The sequence below is a fragment of the Poecile atricapillus genome, chromosome 1 (assembly GCF_030490865.1).
Source record: "Poecile atricapillus isolate bPoeAtr1 chromosome 1, bPoeAtr1.hap1, whole genome shotgun sequence".
NCBI lineage: Eukaryota > Metazoa > Chordata > Aves > Passeriformes > Paridae > Poecile > Poecile atricapillus.
This window is the reverse complement of record NC_081249.1, coordinates 136,381,154-136,398,171: the sequence shown is the minus strand read 5'-3', so window position 1 is coordinate 136,398,171 and position 17,018 is coordinate 136,381,154. Positions and strand designations below refer to the sequence as shown.

Sequence of the window (17,018 nt, the reverse complement as noted above, 5' to 3'; positions counted from 1 at the left end):
AAGGAATGGGGCACCTTAAAGAAAAAAATAAAATAAACCTTTCTCTTTTAATCCACCCAAGGGAAATCCAAAGCAAGAGCAGCATCACAGCACTACACACAGCACAGACATGTATCATTGCCTTTGCACAGATTCCTTCCCAGATACACGGAGAAGTCATTAAGAAAAAAGAAAAAGAAAATTATTCACATATGCAAAGTGACAAGTAACAAATCAGCCACAGAACAACTTTTTCAAAGAGAAAAAGGATGCATCAAGGAAGAAGGCCCTCAACATACAGGTTTCATGAAAATCTAACCCAAGAATGGTAAAACAGAGGTGGTTTTCTTTTAAACATTAAAAACAATGGTATTTTTAAAATTAATTTAAATACACATTCAAAACACAAACACCAAGCAGGCGCCTGGAGAATAAAGCAAAATGAAGGAATGAAAAGTGAATTCAACCAGTTTAATTTCAACACCAAAGTTGGGTGGATCGCACCAAATGGAATAAATAATGGAAAAGATCACACTGGGTTGGTAGATCTCACACTTAAGATCACTTAACTAGAATTAATTACACAGCCCAAGAGAGTACTGAATGAGGAATTCCTCTGACAAGTGAATCTTAGCTGGGGCAGTGTCCCTTTGACAGAGCAGGTTGTAGGTGTGGATTTGCCCTGTGACACCCACCACTGATCCCCACCCCAGGAGCAAACGGGATCTTGTGATGCAGAGGACTCATCCCCTCAAGTGATGGACACACAAACAGCTCCTTGCTCAGAGGATGTGAACCCTCTGCCTCTTCCACGCCTGCTGGCTCCAGTCACACCCAAGGCAAACATCAGAACACAACCAGACCTTGTGTTCTCACCTGGAAGGGTGAGCCCACAGGTGCAGCATTTCTACTGTGGCTCCACAAGGTTGGGCAGTGCCAGAACTGGAGCCAGTGCCTCCTTCCACACACCTGGGGTCAGGCTGGGAAAAAATCAGATCAGCTGATCTACACCTGCAGCCACTGCTTTATCACTCTAGGGGTGTCAGGTTGAAGGAATGTAAGTGGCTTCTTTTTGTTTGGTTTTCCCTCCCGACAACCCTGAACAACAACAAAAAAATAAAGACCCATAATCCAAACGAAAAAAAGAACCTAAACAGAACTAAAGAAAATCCCCAAAAAACAAAACAAAAAACAAAAAGTAAAATCAAGAAATAACCTCTCCCCGAAAAAAACAAATAAAACAACAATAAAAAACCCCCCAAAATCACCCCAAAACAAAAAAAACTTGATCCCAAGTTCCTCTCCCTTCCATGCCTGTAGCCAAGCAGGGAAGCACCTTTGGACATTCATGTGATCCCACAGACATGTTCCCTACAGAGCAGACACCTTATTTCTGCACCTCACCCGGATGTGCCTGTGACACCTAGTTAGGAGGGACATCCCTTTGCTTTAAAACAAAAATAATTACAAAATCAATAGGAACAATCAGAATTCATTTAAGTCCAACTAGTTTTTAAAAAGGGAGAAGGGAGGACTGAAGGTTTCCAGGCCAAGGAACTTGCCTGATCCAGCATCCCCCCCACCCCTGCCTCCAGCAGCAACAAGATAAGCCCCCTTTGTGCAGCATTCACTCTTGACCCGAGGGCAGCAGACCAAGGAGGTGCTGAGGGGACACGGCTGCCCCTCCAGCTCCTCCTCAGACAGCTGGCAGCTCCAGGAAGAAAGAGAAACCGAGTGGATGAGGGTTGAAGTTAATTCTTTCCCATCTCTCCTCCTCCCCAAGACTGAGAGGAGACTTCTGCATCGGCAAGCCCAGTCTGTGCTTACCAGTGTCCTTAAGAATGACAATTTAAAACCAAAAACCAGGAAATTAAAGAGAGAGAGAGATGCATAATTAAGTATTGTCCGTGGAAGGAGCGGGAGGGGGCAGGTTCCAGATGGCAGCAGAGAAGGGACTCTCTCCCTCCCCAGGTTTGCCCATCTGGGCACCGGGTCCCTTCGCGTCCCTGCGCGAACCCTTTGTGCTGTTGCTCTGACATCGATCGACACGGATGGCGAACACGGGGATGAATCCAGCGCTGCAGAGGGTGGGAGGGCACACGCAGCCACTGCGGGGCTAGGCCCGGCGCTTGGGGAGCATGTCCAGCAGGAACTCCGCGATGCCGACGAAGTAGACAACTTGTGCAATGCCGAAGAGAGGAGCAATGACCAGGGCTCGGCAGTAGGCCCCTTTGAAGAAGGCCGTGGGCCCTTCCCTCTGCCAAATCTTCCTGCGGAGAAATGGCACAGACAGGTAAGTGTCCAGCCCACCCCTCCACTGTGCCAGGAGAGCCCTTGGCCATGCCCTGCCTTTCTGTCTCCCTTCAGAGACCATATCCAGGAAAGCACTGTTGCCTGGCACAGCCTCCACAGCACATCACCCATCACTGCCCAAGTGCTCTGCAAGTGGCCGGGCAGAAAACTTGGCTCATCCCTACATCTGGCTAGAAGCAGGAGCAGCTGCCTGTGTCTGCAAGCATAGCTAAGACAACCAACCCCATGCTTGCATCAAGAGGTCCCCTGCCCAAAAGCTCCACCCTCAGCATGGGACAGAGCCCAACGGCAACAGATTCTGGCTACCACAGAAATACAAAAGCAGAAAAAGTCCCTTTGTGTTTTGAAGCAGCCAGATCATAGTTTAGCAAAAGGTCAGAGGACAGTGCAGCTGGGGACAGCCCACTCTGGCAGTGCTGGTACAGACATTGTGCAGAGCAGTCCCAGGAGGGATATGAGACTCAATACTGTAGGATTTTCCAACAGTGGGGCCTTGGGAAAGACTACCACAGCATTGCCTCCCTTTGAAGAAATAAAATCTCAGTGTTATGACTACAGGGGCTTGGACAGAAGTATTTAAATATAAATGCTCTGTTTTTCTTACTCAGTATGGTAAGTTCTCTTCTATACAACTGTATTTACATCTGCTCATATATCTATATATATCTCCAGATAGTCAGACAGAGATAAAAGCACAGGTTCAGAGAGAACATGAAGCACAGCTGCTGGTTGGGTCTAGAAGCTGCACTGCCTGCCTGGCAGCAGGCAGCAGCAGCTGCCAAACACCTGATGTGGTGCCTCTGTCCTGAGGAGTCTTACTTGGTGCAGTCCAGGATCCCCGAGTAGGTGTCCTCATTCACTCCTCTCTGCAAGGACTGCAGCCGCGTTTTGATCACTGGGGAGGGAAAGAGAGGGGAGACACTGGGAGTGAGGTGAGCACTGGGGGTGTAGCAGTCAAGAGCCACCCTGAGAGTCATGTATTTGAAATGGTCAAAACAAAATTACCAGGAATACAGACCATTTTCATATATTTGTCAGGGAAAACAAACCCATTCCATTACAAATGGATAAAAGGAACAAAAAGCCACCCAAAACCCAAGCCCTCCCTCCCTCCCTCACTGTCATCAAGGCTTCAAAAAGCTGACTTAAGCTTTAAACCTTAAAAATTTAGATATCTCTCTGCAAAGTAGGAACTTATTTTCAAATGCTCTTCTCCTTCAGGAAGATGTACCTAAAATACACAATTCTGTTCCTACATTTCTTCACACCTTGAAGCATGTGCAGTGCTGGGGAGAGAGCAGTTACTTTCTGGTGGTTTTTACAGGAGAGAAACCAAGGTGGTATTTAAGGCAGATGCTGTGGAGCAGGAGAAAAGGCCACAGATCTGAGGCTTCCCATGTTTGTCTCAGACCATATAGTTTTAAGTGGTCTGCATATAATCACTCCACATGGAAATGTGCCTTTCCTGCCAGGAATAACTGAAATTAATGACACCCTCTTCCTGACATACCTAGTAAGTGCTGCAAACCTCTGTGTAAGCTGTGGCCAAAGCTGTAGCTGAGCTGAACTCACACCATCAGAGCCGGAGGCAGCAGAGCTGTCCCTCTCTGTGTGCTCATGCTGCAAAAAGGCTGGCACAGACAGACACCCTCCTCCTCACCTGGCCCAGCCTGGGCCTCTGACTCCTGTCACTTGGCACCACCACAGGCTACCCAGGACTCACCATCACAAGGATTGACAGCCACTGCAGCCGTACTGCCAGCCACACATCCAGAGAGGAAGGACACATAGAACGGAGCCTTGACATTGGGGTCTTTCTGACCCAGCTTGTTCAGGTTTGCAAACAGTGGGAAGTAAACAATGGAGAATGGGACATCCCTGCAGTAGGGCAGGAAAAAAAGGAAGAACAAGGATGAGTTAAGTCAGCACGGGACACCAACAAACTGAGCAAAGGAAGAGCTGCAAGGCTCACACTGGCAGCGCAGCCGTGAGTGCAGTGCAGATATCCTGGCTCTGTGATTGCAGTGCAGACAGGAGCTGAAACTCAGTGGGGCACAAGTGACTGCACAAAGGCAACAGGCACATGGGAGGCATGCAGCCCTGTATGATGAATGGGCTCCCTCTTTTTTTCAACACTCAAACCAAAGACACCAGCACATTCAGAGGTCAATCTTTCATTAATTACAAGAGGTTCCATCCTGCCCTCCATTCCCCTGTGTGCTGCTTTAGTGCTGCCTTTGTTAAAGCTAGAGTAGAGTCACACTGTGAAAGTCCAGGCAGAGTGTCAGAGCAGGCACTGGTCCTTGCATCCAACACGAGCCAGCTCCCATTGCGCACTCTGGGGTCTCAGGCTGACTGTTTTACTTTGCCAGCTCACAAGGACTTCTGTACAGTGTGAAAATACAGGCCATGGGGCAGGCAAAAACCTTTCACAGAAAGCAGCACAATTAAATCTTCCAGGAACAAAAAGATGCCCTCCCTCACTTCTCTGACCTTCCCTTCTTTAATGTACAAAACCTGTGCATGGAAACCGAGTCCACGCCCGCTGAAGCCAACACTTCCTTTGCAGGCTCATTCCTGGGATGGGTGGTGCCTTGGGTGCAAGACGGGGAACGGCAGCGCCCTGTGCTCAAGCCCACACCATCCTACCTTAGCAGCGTGGCTCCCAGGCCCTTGTAGAGTCCAGCGATGCCTTTGCTCCGCAGCAGCTCCCTGGTTATCTGGGTGGCCGTGGTGCGCGTTTCCACCGCCGGCTCGGCCGCCGCGGGGGAGGAGGAGGAGAGCTGGGCCTGCGCCGCCATCAGCTTCTTCTGTGCCGCTGGGGAGCAGAGCGCCAGCACCGGGCTGCAGGGTGCCCTACAGCAGCCTCCTGCTGCCCGGTGCCGCCACACACGGGGACAGGCACATCTCCAGGGGCAACACAACATGCAGACAAAGGCCAGGCTGGTGCCCTGCAAGCTTTTCCCCCCCATCTCCCTCAGCCTCTGCCCCAGTCTCTGACAGCGCTGCCACACCACAACGCTGTCGGCTGCGCTCTCCCACCAGCCGGTTTGCCCAAGCAGGAGCATCCTGTCACGCACCATCTGTGCAGTGCAGAGAACAGGAGCTGCTGTGAGCAGGCAGGGGACAGTCCCTACTTCCAGGTGTGTCCCTGAGCTGCCAGTAAAACAAACAAGATGTTCATAAACGAGACAGCTTCCCAAGTTCTGTTCTGTGCCTCCCTCCCCTGAAAGCAATCATTAACCCAGGGAGTTTCTCAGTCACATTTATAAACACATCCTGGTTTCTCCCACTTTTCCAATTGATGCACTTCGGCCCTTTGGCCAGAAGATGGAGAGCACTTCCATCTGTAAGTAATCCCTGGCACACCACAGCTCTCCTGCCACACAGAGAACAGGCTGTTCACAACATCGAAAACCTCTCCTGAACCCTCAAACCATGGCTTAAATCCTTCCAACATTTTAAAATAATACGCACAAAGAGGATAAGGTCTGCCGTAAAACCAGTGAAGAGAGAAAAGAAAAAGTAAATCCGTGATTATTCAGGAATGCCACATCAAATGAGAGATTAAAGGACAAATTGGCCCATTTTCCAGGAAGGGCTATAAACATGGTATCTAACAGTGTCATGTAGGGCTCCTGGGATGTGAGGCCATAGCCCAGACTGACCTCTGGAAGAGACTAAGGAAGGAGTAAGCAGCTCTTTCCCCCAGAGTCTCCATGCCAGACTCTGGTCTCCGCTCTCACCAGAAACACTCCACAGTGTTTCAGCCAAAAGGCACACTCCCCTCCTGCCTCTGCCTGTCAGCTCATGCCCACAGTCCCAAGAGTCTGATCCCAAACCTCCTTCAAATCCAGTGCACTGGGAGAATTTTATTTACTGTTTCAACCGAGACAACTGCTGTTTTTGTCAGGGAGAAAAAAAGAGAACAAGGGGAGACAAGTCATTTGGAAATAACACATCCCCTTGGGAAGCTGTTAGGGAGGTGCTACAGCGGGGTAGAGGAGAGAAAAAACAGACATCAGAAAACACGGAAATGGAGGAAGCAGCATGGGAAAGGCACTGGAGAATGCTAATCCTTCTTTGGTGCACAGGATCTACCAAGTTTGAATCACAGCCTGACCACCCAGTCCTTTCTCCTGCCTCTCCATCCACCAACAGCATTTGCTGTTTCACTTGCCAAGCTTTGAGCAAAAACCCCACTGCCTATTGTAACTGCAAGGGCCTCTGCAAAGCCAGCTGAGCAAAGTGTTGGGGCAAGTAAGCTGGGAAGAGGAGGAGAAACTTCTGCTACATATGTGGTATCTCTGACATGGGAGAGCAGGGGGAAGGAAAAGGGTTTTCTCCACTCATCCTCTCAGCTCCACCTTGAAAGCCCAGTCCCAGGTCTTCCCCTCTCCCTGCTCAGGGCTCAGGGAATAAAAGTCCACGTACCAATGCGTCCTGCATCCTGCAGCTGGATTTTGAGCATCTCCATGGGAGTGGTGACAATCACCTGGCAGGTACCCGCGCCACAGCCCGCCAGCATCTCCCTCAGCAGTGTCAGCTTCTTCCTGCCCGAAGAAAAGAGAGAGTCCATCAGAGGAGGTGGCCTGGAATTACACTTGGGCAGCTGGGTATAAGGCTCAGGGCACATCTCTGACCCCAGGGGTTACAGGAAAGGGGGCAGAAGAACCTGCTAGGCCTGACAGTTCAGCACAGTCCAGGCTTGGCATCTCTGCCAGCACCACCTGACATGGAGAATAGACTAATTTTGTCCCCAGAAACAGAACATTCAGAAAAGCCACAAGCCCTGTCAGAACAGCTCCAGACAGGAGCACACAGCCCCCTCCACTCACAGCCCGAGCACTGCAGCTCTCTTCCAGCCTGCTGGTGGCCCTGGTCAGGGCACCGCTTTCAGAAAGGCTATCACATCAGAGGGCAGCAGAGGACCTGAGCATTAAGGGGGATAAGCAGCTTTCTTCCTGCCAGCCTAGTCCTTTAAAATTGTCAACAAACACAAACCACAGGACAAGGAGAAAGGAGGGAAAATATTCTACTTACTGCTTTGGAGTTCTCTGAGAAAAGCACAGTAAATAAACAGTGAATACGAATTAGGGAGGCAGTTCCTCTGTGGTTAGGAGCGGCTTCATCTTCCCAGGTTTTCCAAACCTGAACAAATAACCTTTGCACTAAAATGGTCCTCCCTGAGAGACAAGGGATGGGATGGACCTCCAGCAATGAAGATTTGTACATTCTCTGTACTACAGAGCAGGGACAATCAACAACATGTTCTCACTCAGCAAAATGCAGCATTTCATTGTTCCCTTCATTCCAAAGCTATGAAAGAGTCTAGCTAAGACTAAAAAGAGGAACTCAGGATGCAAAACCTCATAAAGTTTCAATTTTCAGAAAGTTATGTGGTTTTGCCCCATAAAAAAAACCCCTCATGCTTTGGCACCAGAAAACACTGACTCAATTAAAAAGTACATCTGACCTACTCTTTTCTAAAAGGGTTTTAAAAAAAGTGCGTATAAATCACACAGCCAGAGAGAAACAGCCTCCTCATTTTTCTGTTTTAAATGCAAGTACTATTTTTACCTCCCCCAGCCCTGCTCTGCAGTAATACCTCATCTTAACCTGCTCAAGGCGCATCCCCACACTGTGGCAGAAGCAGTCCCACAGTGATATTCCCCATTCCCTTGCACAGCCCAGGCACACTCCCCTGCCAGGGGTTTCACAAGCACACACACAGCACAGCTGTGGGGCAGTGGGCCAGCAAAGCAGCTTCAATGCCACCCCTACAGGAATGGGAGGGCAGATGCACTGTAATCCTGCTGGCCCACCACGTAACCTGGGCTGATTTCTCCACCTCTCATCTTCTCTGGGGAGGATATGAGAACAGGGGATTAAAGGCACAGAGCCACAACAGAGATTACCAGAGACTAAATATAGAGCTATCCTATGAGGCTGAAAGAAGGAATATTTTAGTCTCCCCTGTCCAAATTCCCCCACAGATGAGGAGCTGCAAAGAACAATCCCTCCCACGGAGTTACCCACACTGGTGCTGAAGTGTGCACACTAAGCTTTCCTGGAAGTATGGGGGAACTAGAATGTGCAAATCCAGAGGTTCCCACTGCCACTGCCTCTTGGAGGTGGCCAACTTGTGCCTTTTGGGTGGCCTGAAGCACAGCACCAGTCTCTAAGTGGCTCAATACAGTCAGCAGCAAGGCTGCAAAATCCCCAGCCTGGCTGTGGGAGGAAGCAAACCACCCAAAGGAGCTGGCTGCCAGAACCCCTCTCTGGCACAGCAGAGCACCTCCCAGTTTAGCAAGAGCCCTGGAGCATCCCTGGAGTACATATCTTCTGGCTTTCATCCAGGGCAACTGCTTTGATAACCAGTTCAAAAGATCAGGAAGATTTGGCCTACATATTGGACCATTATCCCAGCAAACTGAAGTCAGCCTTGACTTGACTGAACTCCATGGAGCTATGCCAGCATGACCAAGGAAGGATTTATGCATGTGGGTGTATTTTAGAGATGTCAAACAGGTACATCAAAAGCATCTAGAACTAGGGCTTTCAGCTTTTGGTTTTTACATCCTGGGAACTGGGGAGAGTCCAAGAAAAGAAGTAGCTTAAGATAAGCAAATCTTTTGACAGGAGGTTTAAAAGTTGCCATACAAGGGTCAAACTGCCTTTGCAAAACCTCAGCAGTCTGTACATAAAAGGAGCTTGAAAACTGTTCTAGATAATAAAGGGGTTTCAATATTTAAGGCACCACTGGCCTTATCCTCAGTGGTTTAAAAACTGGCACATCTCAACTAACTTCAAAAGCTGCAACACCAGCAAAGATCTGGTCCTACAAATGCAGAAACCATCTTTTATCACAGCAAGAGAGTGTTAAATATAACATACACACAATAGCCTCAAATTCTGCACTGGCAGAAATCAGTTGTTCCACATTTTTTACTGACATACTATTAATTTGTGACAAATCAAAAATGTCAAATGGGAAGGGGACAAGATTCCTGGTTGAGTTAAATTAATTTAATGAGTTTAAATTAGAGTTTCAAACCAGAGCTGAAAAATAAAACTCAAAAAGCAGGAACTAGAGATTTATGGAAGGCTTTTTGGGAGCAATCAGTTCAAAGTTAGGATCTCTGACAACGTTGGTGTATTGATATCACATGGGAGCAGTGTAGGATTTTTTCAAGTTTCTGAAAAATCTTGGCCATGTGGGAATTTACTGTGTTTGGGCAGGGACCAGAACCAGCCATTCTGGAATCAGGATGACACTTCCAGAGAGAAAATCTCTGAGCTAAAGAAACATCCAGACAAAGCAATCAGTTTCTATTTCCTACCCAACAGGCTATTGTCCCCAGCTTGGACATCACCTTCCTCACTCATAAAATAACCCCTCCCTCTGTCTGTCAGTCCAAGAGATTGTAGAAAGCTCCCCAGGAGTTTCAAAGCAGACAGAGCCAGTTCCTCTCAAACAATTTAAATAGTGGATCTTTGATATGGATTAGAAGACCAGCACACAGGAGTTGTCCTTCAAAGGAAGAGCACCCTCTCTGCCACACACAGGGGGATGTGCACACAAACTGCCAGTCAGTCCCTTTAATCCAACCCCTGATTTTCCAAGGGGGAACAACAAGCTACTGCAACTGCACTTCAGAAAAGCTGGAGCTATGATGCTGGAAATGCAGTTCCCACTACCAGCTCCCTCTCACTTCTACTGCCAGCTCAAAAATGCCTCAGACAAGCCAAATAAAGTACTGATGTGGAACATCTCAAAGTAACACTGCCAGGTTAAATGTTGATCTGGAAGTCATCATTCCAGGTATGTGTAGGAGCTCTGTGTTGCATGTTTGGACTAAGTCAAGAGGAGGCTGACTCTGTACCTGCATCAGGTTTGCCTTGGCAGGAAATTCCAAATGTTTTGCTCCAATGTGAACATTTGTGGAAACGAACAATGGACAGTGTAACACAACTGAGCATGCTGAACACAAACACACATTTTGTCCCAAGACATGTGCCTGTAATGATGGCAAGAACAATTCTCCCGTGGGTGCGTTCTCTGATTAAACAACACATCTCTATCTCACTCCAGATTAACAGTTGAAAGTGCATTTACTTTTTGGCTGACCTTTGATGTTAACAGCTTCAACCCACTGCAACTGCCTGGCCTCTGTGTGCTAAATAAAAGAGCTCTCCCCAAGCTGCTGTTCTGAATTGGCACGGTGACATTATCAGCTCCTGTCTCCTTCTCAAGGGGAAGGGAGAGATTTCCCCACTTCCAAATCTCAGTGAGTTGGATGAGGGCTACCTACATTGAAGAAGTGTCTGAGTATCTAGTGGAAAACTTCAGGAGAGGCTGCCTGGGCACACAAGTGGCAAAGAAAGAGCAGTGTGTGTGCAGGGTGATAGAGCATCTCACCACCAGGACTAGCAGCCGCACTCCTTCCAAAATTGAGAGCCTCACTTTACAGCCTAAGAGTGTTCAGCAGCTCAAGGATCACCCGGGACACACAATTGATACTTACACTCATGCCACAGAAGAGATGGTACAAGTATTTTAGAAGAGCCTGAAAGAAGAGCAGATGAAGGGAAGAGCCCTGGGGAGATGCATCAGCTGGGAAGGCAATAGACAACAAGCTCCAGTCTCCACATCTGCATAAGACTGGAACAGTATCTTGCTTGTCCCAGGATTACCAGCTGGCTATTTCTCTTCCCTGTGCAAAGATACAAGACCAGAGGAAGCAGAATGGAAGACAATTTGCTAGTATCAGCGAAGGCTGAATTAAGTCAGTCATGCTGGTCTTCCTAGGAATCTGAGCTGCTAAGACAGCAGATTGCCAGCCTTTGCTTCAGAACAGCAAACAAAATAAAGGTCAAGATTAAAGAGGACAGGGTAAGTAAGGGAATAACACCTTGGAGAAGAGCAGCAGGAAACTCATCCAGGGACACTGGAAAGTTTTTATGAGCAACAAATTGCTTATGTAAGAAGGCATGAGACACTTTTTACTGCAGCCTAGGCAGAATATTTAACTAAGAACCTGAAAAATGAACAAAACCTGGCAAACGCATGCCCAACAAAACAGCTATCTGGCACTCCACACTTTGGAGAGAAACACGAAATCTTGTAGGACACTTTAAAGGAACTGATTTTATTAGGTGTTTAATACCCAGATTCAAAGAGCATATAAAAAGCAGGCAATACTTAAATCAATCAAAGAGGCCTCACACACTGAGCAACCAATAATCAATAATGTACTTTAAATGCTGGTGTACTATCAGTCTAAATTGCCTTCTCAGCTTCATACCCAAGTGCTTCATACTCAAGTGCTTCACTTAGCCCTGGTGACTCCTCACACCCTCCGTTCTGGACAATGAAGCCACTCCTACTTTAACAGCAGCCATGAGACTGAGTCTCTCAACACATGCATCTTCAAAAAGCCAGAGTTAAAAAAATCCCATGTTTCCAGCAGCTTGAAGACTGAAAGTTTCCCCTCTCTCCACATTCTGCCTTCCCCCAGCCTGAAAACTCTTCCCCACAGAATGACACAGGAACAAAGGCCTGCCTGGAGACTCTTCTGTGGGTCACCTTCTTCTCCTGCCAACTGCTGAGGCTCTTAGGTCAAAATCATCACAGGAAATCACTTGACCCTTATCACCTTTTTCAATCATGGCCATGGGGCGCCCTTCAATATCTTGGTCTCCCTCCTCTCCTCCATGGCATAGCAAGCATGTTTTCAGCACTCACACAACTCGCTCAGGCCTCCCTCATTCCTAAATGACCAGGACGGCTTGGGAGGACCAACTCAGTTTTGTTTCTTGAGAAAACAGAACGCTGTAGCTGTAGGCTGTCATAATGGCCTTCACATGAAAATAGAAACTGGCAAAGAAATAGAAACTGGTAAGCAGAAATTATGTCCCCCAGCCTGTAAGCACACATGCTCCCTGCACAAGGGAGGCACAAAGCACAGTACAAGCGGGAGTGCTTCCCTGAGTCAGTCTCAGGGTGGAGAGAGCTGCAGGAACACACACCTGCACACTCAGAGAGAGGTGCACCAACAAGGGCAGGAGATCCCTTGTGAGGACCTGCTGCCCCAATGCTCTACCTCAAGCAGTGTCCAAGAGCAGAGCCAGGGAAAAGGGAGTCTAGCACAAACCTGTAGTGATAACATCCCTAAAATACTCTTCCAGCAATTTGCAGTCAGGAGCTTTCTATACCACAGGTGCTGTTTTCAGTCTGGCCTTTCAAAAATAGGCTTTATGCCACTTTTTTATCCTAGCAGTTTAAAAGCAATTTCAACACTAAGTTTTTCAAAGGATAAAAATAAATACATTAATCTAAACCAAAAGCTGTTGTTTAACTTGAGTCATGCTGGATTTGCCACACTCTTTCTGGTCCACACATGCCTCCTCCACTTGCACATTGAGGTCTATTTTAATACCACATATTTTAATCAGCAAATACTGGTAGAAAATGCACATTTTACCATATTATAATATATATATATATATCATATATATGATATATCATATCATATCCAACATATTTCAAGCAAGACAAGTGCTAGATGCTTAGCACAAAGGCATTCAATGTAAACAGGTCTGGAAGACTTCTGCAACTTTGAGTCAGAGCATCCTTTTGGATACTTGACCTAAGGGCACAGCATCTATGAATGCACACAGCAGACAGACTGGCTTGTGCAAAAAGGACTTTGGTGGAGTTCAATCACGATCTTACTGATCCAGCCTTACACTGATCCTAGCCCCATCACTGTGTTACATCCCTATGTAACAGCTTGACTGATGCAATTACATACCAAGAAATGAAACCACATTCATGTGTCAGGCAGCTCCAGGCTTAACTTTTCTAACCCCAAGCTATTTTGTTGTTTATAACTAGGCTTTGGCTGGTGAAATAGGTGGCCCAGCCTTGTGATGTGCTAGCAGGTATGCACCCTGTTGGGTCCTGGGTAGGAGAGACCTTTAAATTCCAGCACGGTTAATCCTGCCCCATCTTACTAAGGCAGCTGGGGAGAATGGGACAGAAGCATGCCAAGGGCGAAAACTGCCAGATCCCACATTCAAAGCCTATACCAGCCACAGCAAACCTGGAAGGCATTTTTCTTCCCGTCGTATTTTGGGGTGACATTTCTAGGTAGAAACACCTTAAATCATCTACCACAGTAGTAACAAGGCTCTTGTCCAGCTCTGTCCAGCTCACACTGGCTACCCTCAAGAGCAGAGTTGACCAGATTTCACTCATTCAATTAAGCCACCCACGGTGGATAGATGAGTGACTGACTCCACATGCTGCCTAGCTCCTGTCACCTAACTGTGACCTAACCTCTCTTTTCTCTAGAGGAACTAAAATTTCTCTGTGTTGAGACACAAAAATCTCCCACTACCTGGGTGGTATCATGCTCCTGCTCTAGGTCACTGTAGTGCCAGACCCATCAGTATGTAAGATTTAGGGGAACAGGGTGCCTTGCTCTTGGAAAAATTCTCTAGCTCTTTTATTCTGAATTAAGTGCAGCACATCATCTATGTCATGTGTGCACCAGCCACTGACCCAAAAGTCAAACTGGAAGAGGTCTGAGAGAAAACATCAGCTGCTCATGGAAACAGCTGCATCCCACTTACCCAAAGATCTGTTCAAAGCTGGACTCCTCACAGAGGCAGACACACACACTTGTACTCTGAGGAAGCCTCCTTTATTTTTCATGGTGCAGGACATTGACTGACAGGCACGTCCCTTTTTAATGGCTTAAACATCACAGCAGTGATTGCTCTCCCAGAATGCCAAATATGTTGCAATGCTAGTCTGGTTTCTTCCATGGAACCATTCCCTTAGTGGCAGTGCAAGGTGTGGCAGCTTGGCACCCTGTTGGGCCTGTACAAACTACTAAGCCCCCACTTTGTAGGTGATGGCAAAGAGCTGTGCTCCTGTTTACTGCAGAATACCAAGGTGTCCTGGGCTGTCTGCTGCAGGGATGAGACTCCCTGCTTGGTAAAGGACATCATTACCTCCCACTGTCTGAGCAGAGCACAGAAGAGAGACTATTTGAAGATTTGAATCAGAAAATCACGAAGAGCTGTGAGCCGATGAGTCATGCAGACATATGTTAGCTGCTACTTTAAAGGACTCGAGAACAAAAGAGAAAAAAAAGACAAGGTACAGGGGAAAAATGGATTCTCAATCTGTGTCAGTCCACAATCTCCACTGAAGTTGCTGAGACACTGATCTGCAGCAGCCAAGACTGACGTGAAATGCTTTGGGAAGTTAAGCCCAGTAATTGTGCTGGAGCTTTGCATTTTCACTGAGGATCCACCTCATAATTGTTGATGGGAATGGTTGGGATCATATCCCAAGCAGGCTGTCATTCTAGCTACTGTCACTGAGGACTGGAGACAATGCCCTTGTCTGCCTCTGGGGAAAGGCCTCTCTCTGATAGGAGACACAACTATTTCCCATGCAATTTGGAAAACATCTTGGTGAAAGCAGCATTAAGTATTCAGGATCCAGCTCCTCTCAACTGCTCCAGCTTATGCCTTTTACACACATTTAATTCAAATGAAGCAAACTCCACTTGCAAGCTGAACAGGTAATTTTATTCCTTCAGCATTTATTTGAAGGTCAGCTGCTGCCAGTGCCCTTAGTCAATTCAGATTTACTACCTCTCTAAAACTATTCTCAAGGTACAAAATATGAAGAGGGGTGCTAAGTTTGGGGTCTACAGAACTTGACTTGATACCTCTTTGAGCCAGAAGGAGCACAAGAGGATGCAATAAGATGCTGAAGACAAGAGTCCTCCCAGCAGCTGTTTGAGCAATGATCAATGACATAGGGTTCCTCTCAAATACTTAGACTACACATTCTGGATCTGCTAACCTTGGCTTAAATCTGGGACTATTTTTAGAAGCTTGAATAAAGAGCAGTCATCCAGTGGAGTGCTTCACGCTTCCCATTTTAGACATTGCATCCTTAGCCTGAACATAATCACCAGCTGAACTGTTCAAGGTCAACTCATATTTCAGTCATTGCACTATCCCAGTCCACCTGATGTCTCACCAGACGTGTTCCAAGTGTCGGTGTCTTTTAAGTTGATTGCAAAAGGTCAATTCCCTACTCACCCGTCTTTGGAGAGGTGATGCCGGAAGAAGTCATTGGCTGCCAGTTTGATAGCCTTTTCTGGTGTCACCAGGGTCAAGTTCACTGCAGCCCCTGGACAAGGAAGAGAGAAAGGACATTGGATAATGAGAATAAAAGGACTGTTAACTGAGTCTTTCAGGAATGTGTTGTAACTTCAGCACAAAACCAAGCACAAATGAAGTAAAGCTCCCAGTGCACCAAAGGGATTTAGAAATACAAAACACCACTGAAAACAGTATTTCTGTCTCCCAAAACCTTGGATTTGTGAAAACATCCCCAGATGTGTTTCTGCTCCATTTGCCATATGTATTTTGTAATTTCTTCAGCTTTACTACTACCTCCCACCATGTATACACGCATCCTCATCTCTCGTCCAAGGATGCATTCCTATGAATTCAGAAGGATGCAGATCAAACCTTCAGAAAAGGAGTACAAGATGTTTTAACAACCAGTTCCAACCCCTTTGCAAGTATTTTGTGATACTTGTGAGAAAGAAAAGTTTTGTGAGAAACAAAAGACCCCCTGCCCTGCCTTCTCACTGGATCCCTTCCCTGCTTCCTCCCCAAAAAACACCAGAGCAGCTCGATTACCAAGCAGCTCAGAAAAGGCGGAGTCATTGAAAGACCTGGAGGCTGGCTGAAGTCACCGGGCTCATCTGCCCAGAACCAGCTCTAGACCAGCCCTGAGTGCAAAGTGGTTTCCCCTGTGTATCACCACTGGGTGTCACCCTGTAGTGATTTAGGACACCCCCAGAACAGGCACCGCTGAAGTGGCTTTTTGCCCACCACAAGCTGCAGCACACAGAAATTCCCCTCCGAGCTCCGTGGCAAGGCTTGCTGGGGGACCTGGAGTGTAAACAAGCCTTGGCTCCCTGCATCCCCCACCCGCTGGAGTGCCCTTTTGTCAGGAGCAACAAACAGCAAATCCCTGCATTGTGCCTGTCACAATGAAAGGCCTGCATGGCCTGGCTGGCTGCTGTGGGCCCTGGACACCAGTATTAGTGCAACATTAGTGCAACACAGTGGCTGGGAACAGCAATCTGCCCTGGGGAAAATGGGGTGAGGGAAGGGCCAGTCCCTTCCCAGCAAGTGTGGGGTTTGCACCATTAGATTTAACACGCCAGAACATTCTCCTCCATTTAAATCCTACGGCTCAAAAAGTCCATCAGGGGATAGCCTTAAGCTCTCCCTACCTGCACTGAAATGTACTGAGCTCCAAGCCCCCCTAAGGAGCTACACTTGAGACTTTTTAATGGCCTAAAACACCTTTGGTAAGAACAAACACAAATACAGGCATTCATGCTTGCCTTTGAGATTTAAACAATTTATCCCAAAGATTCATATTCCAAAGAGAAGCAGCCAGAGAAGCCTGCACCCCCAACTAGGCTCCAAAGACCTAGTAGGGTTTATTTTCAGGACCTTTGAACCCAAGTTGACAGGCGCTATAAGGGCCAAACACACCCAGAGAAAGTGAGTTCAATCCTCTGTTTCTTGGGATGGACTCTCCTCAGATTAGGAAGCAAAGTCACAATGGGACTTCTGGGACCACTACAGTGGGGAGAGGGACACAGGAATCC

At 47.4% G+C, this 17,018-nt stretch overlaps 1 protein-coding gene across 5 annotated transcripts in view; it reads right to left on the bottom strand.

Moving 5' to 3' along the window:
* The window catches only part of SLC25A22 (solute carrier family 25 member 22), a 51,899-nt gene continuing 34,881 nt past the window's right edge, over nt 1-17,018 (bottom strand). For all 5 annotated transcript variants that reach the window (XM_058825855.1, XM_058825870.1, XM_058825859.1 and 2 more), the window contains exons 5-10: nt 15,424-15,514; nt 6,727-6,845; nt 4,942-5,110; nt 4,016-4,170; nt 3,112-3,187; nt 1-2,249 (exon numbers count right to left, since the gene is read on the bottom strand). In XM_058825855.1, coding sequence (XP_058681838.1) covers nt 2,096-2,249; nt 3,112-3,187; nt 4,016-4,170; nt 4,942-5,110; nt 6,727-6,845; nt 15,424-15,514 — 764 coding nt within the window. In that variant the 3' untranslated portion in view covers nt 1-2,095. The remainder of the gene's footprint in view (nt 2,250-3,111; nt 3,188-4,015; nt 4,171-4,941; nt 5,111-6,726; nt 6,846-15,423; nt 15,515-17,018) is intronic.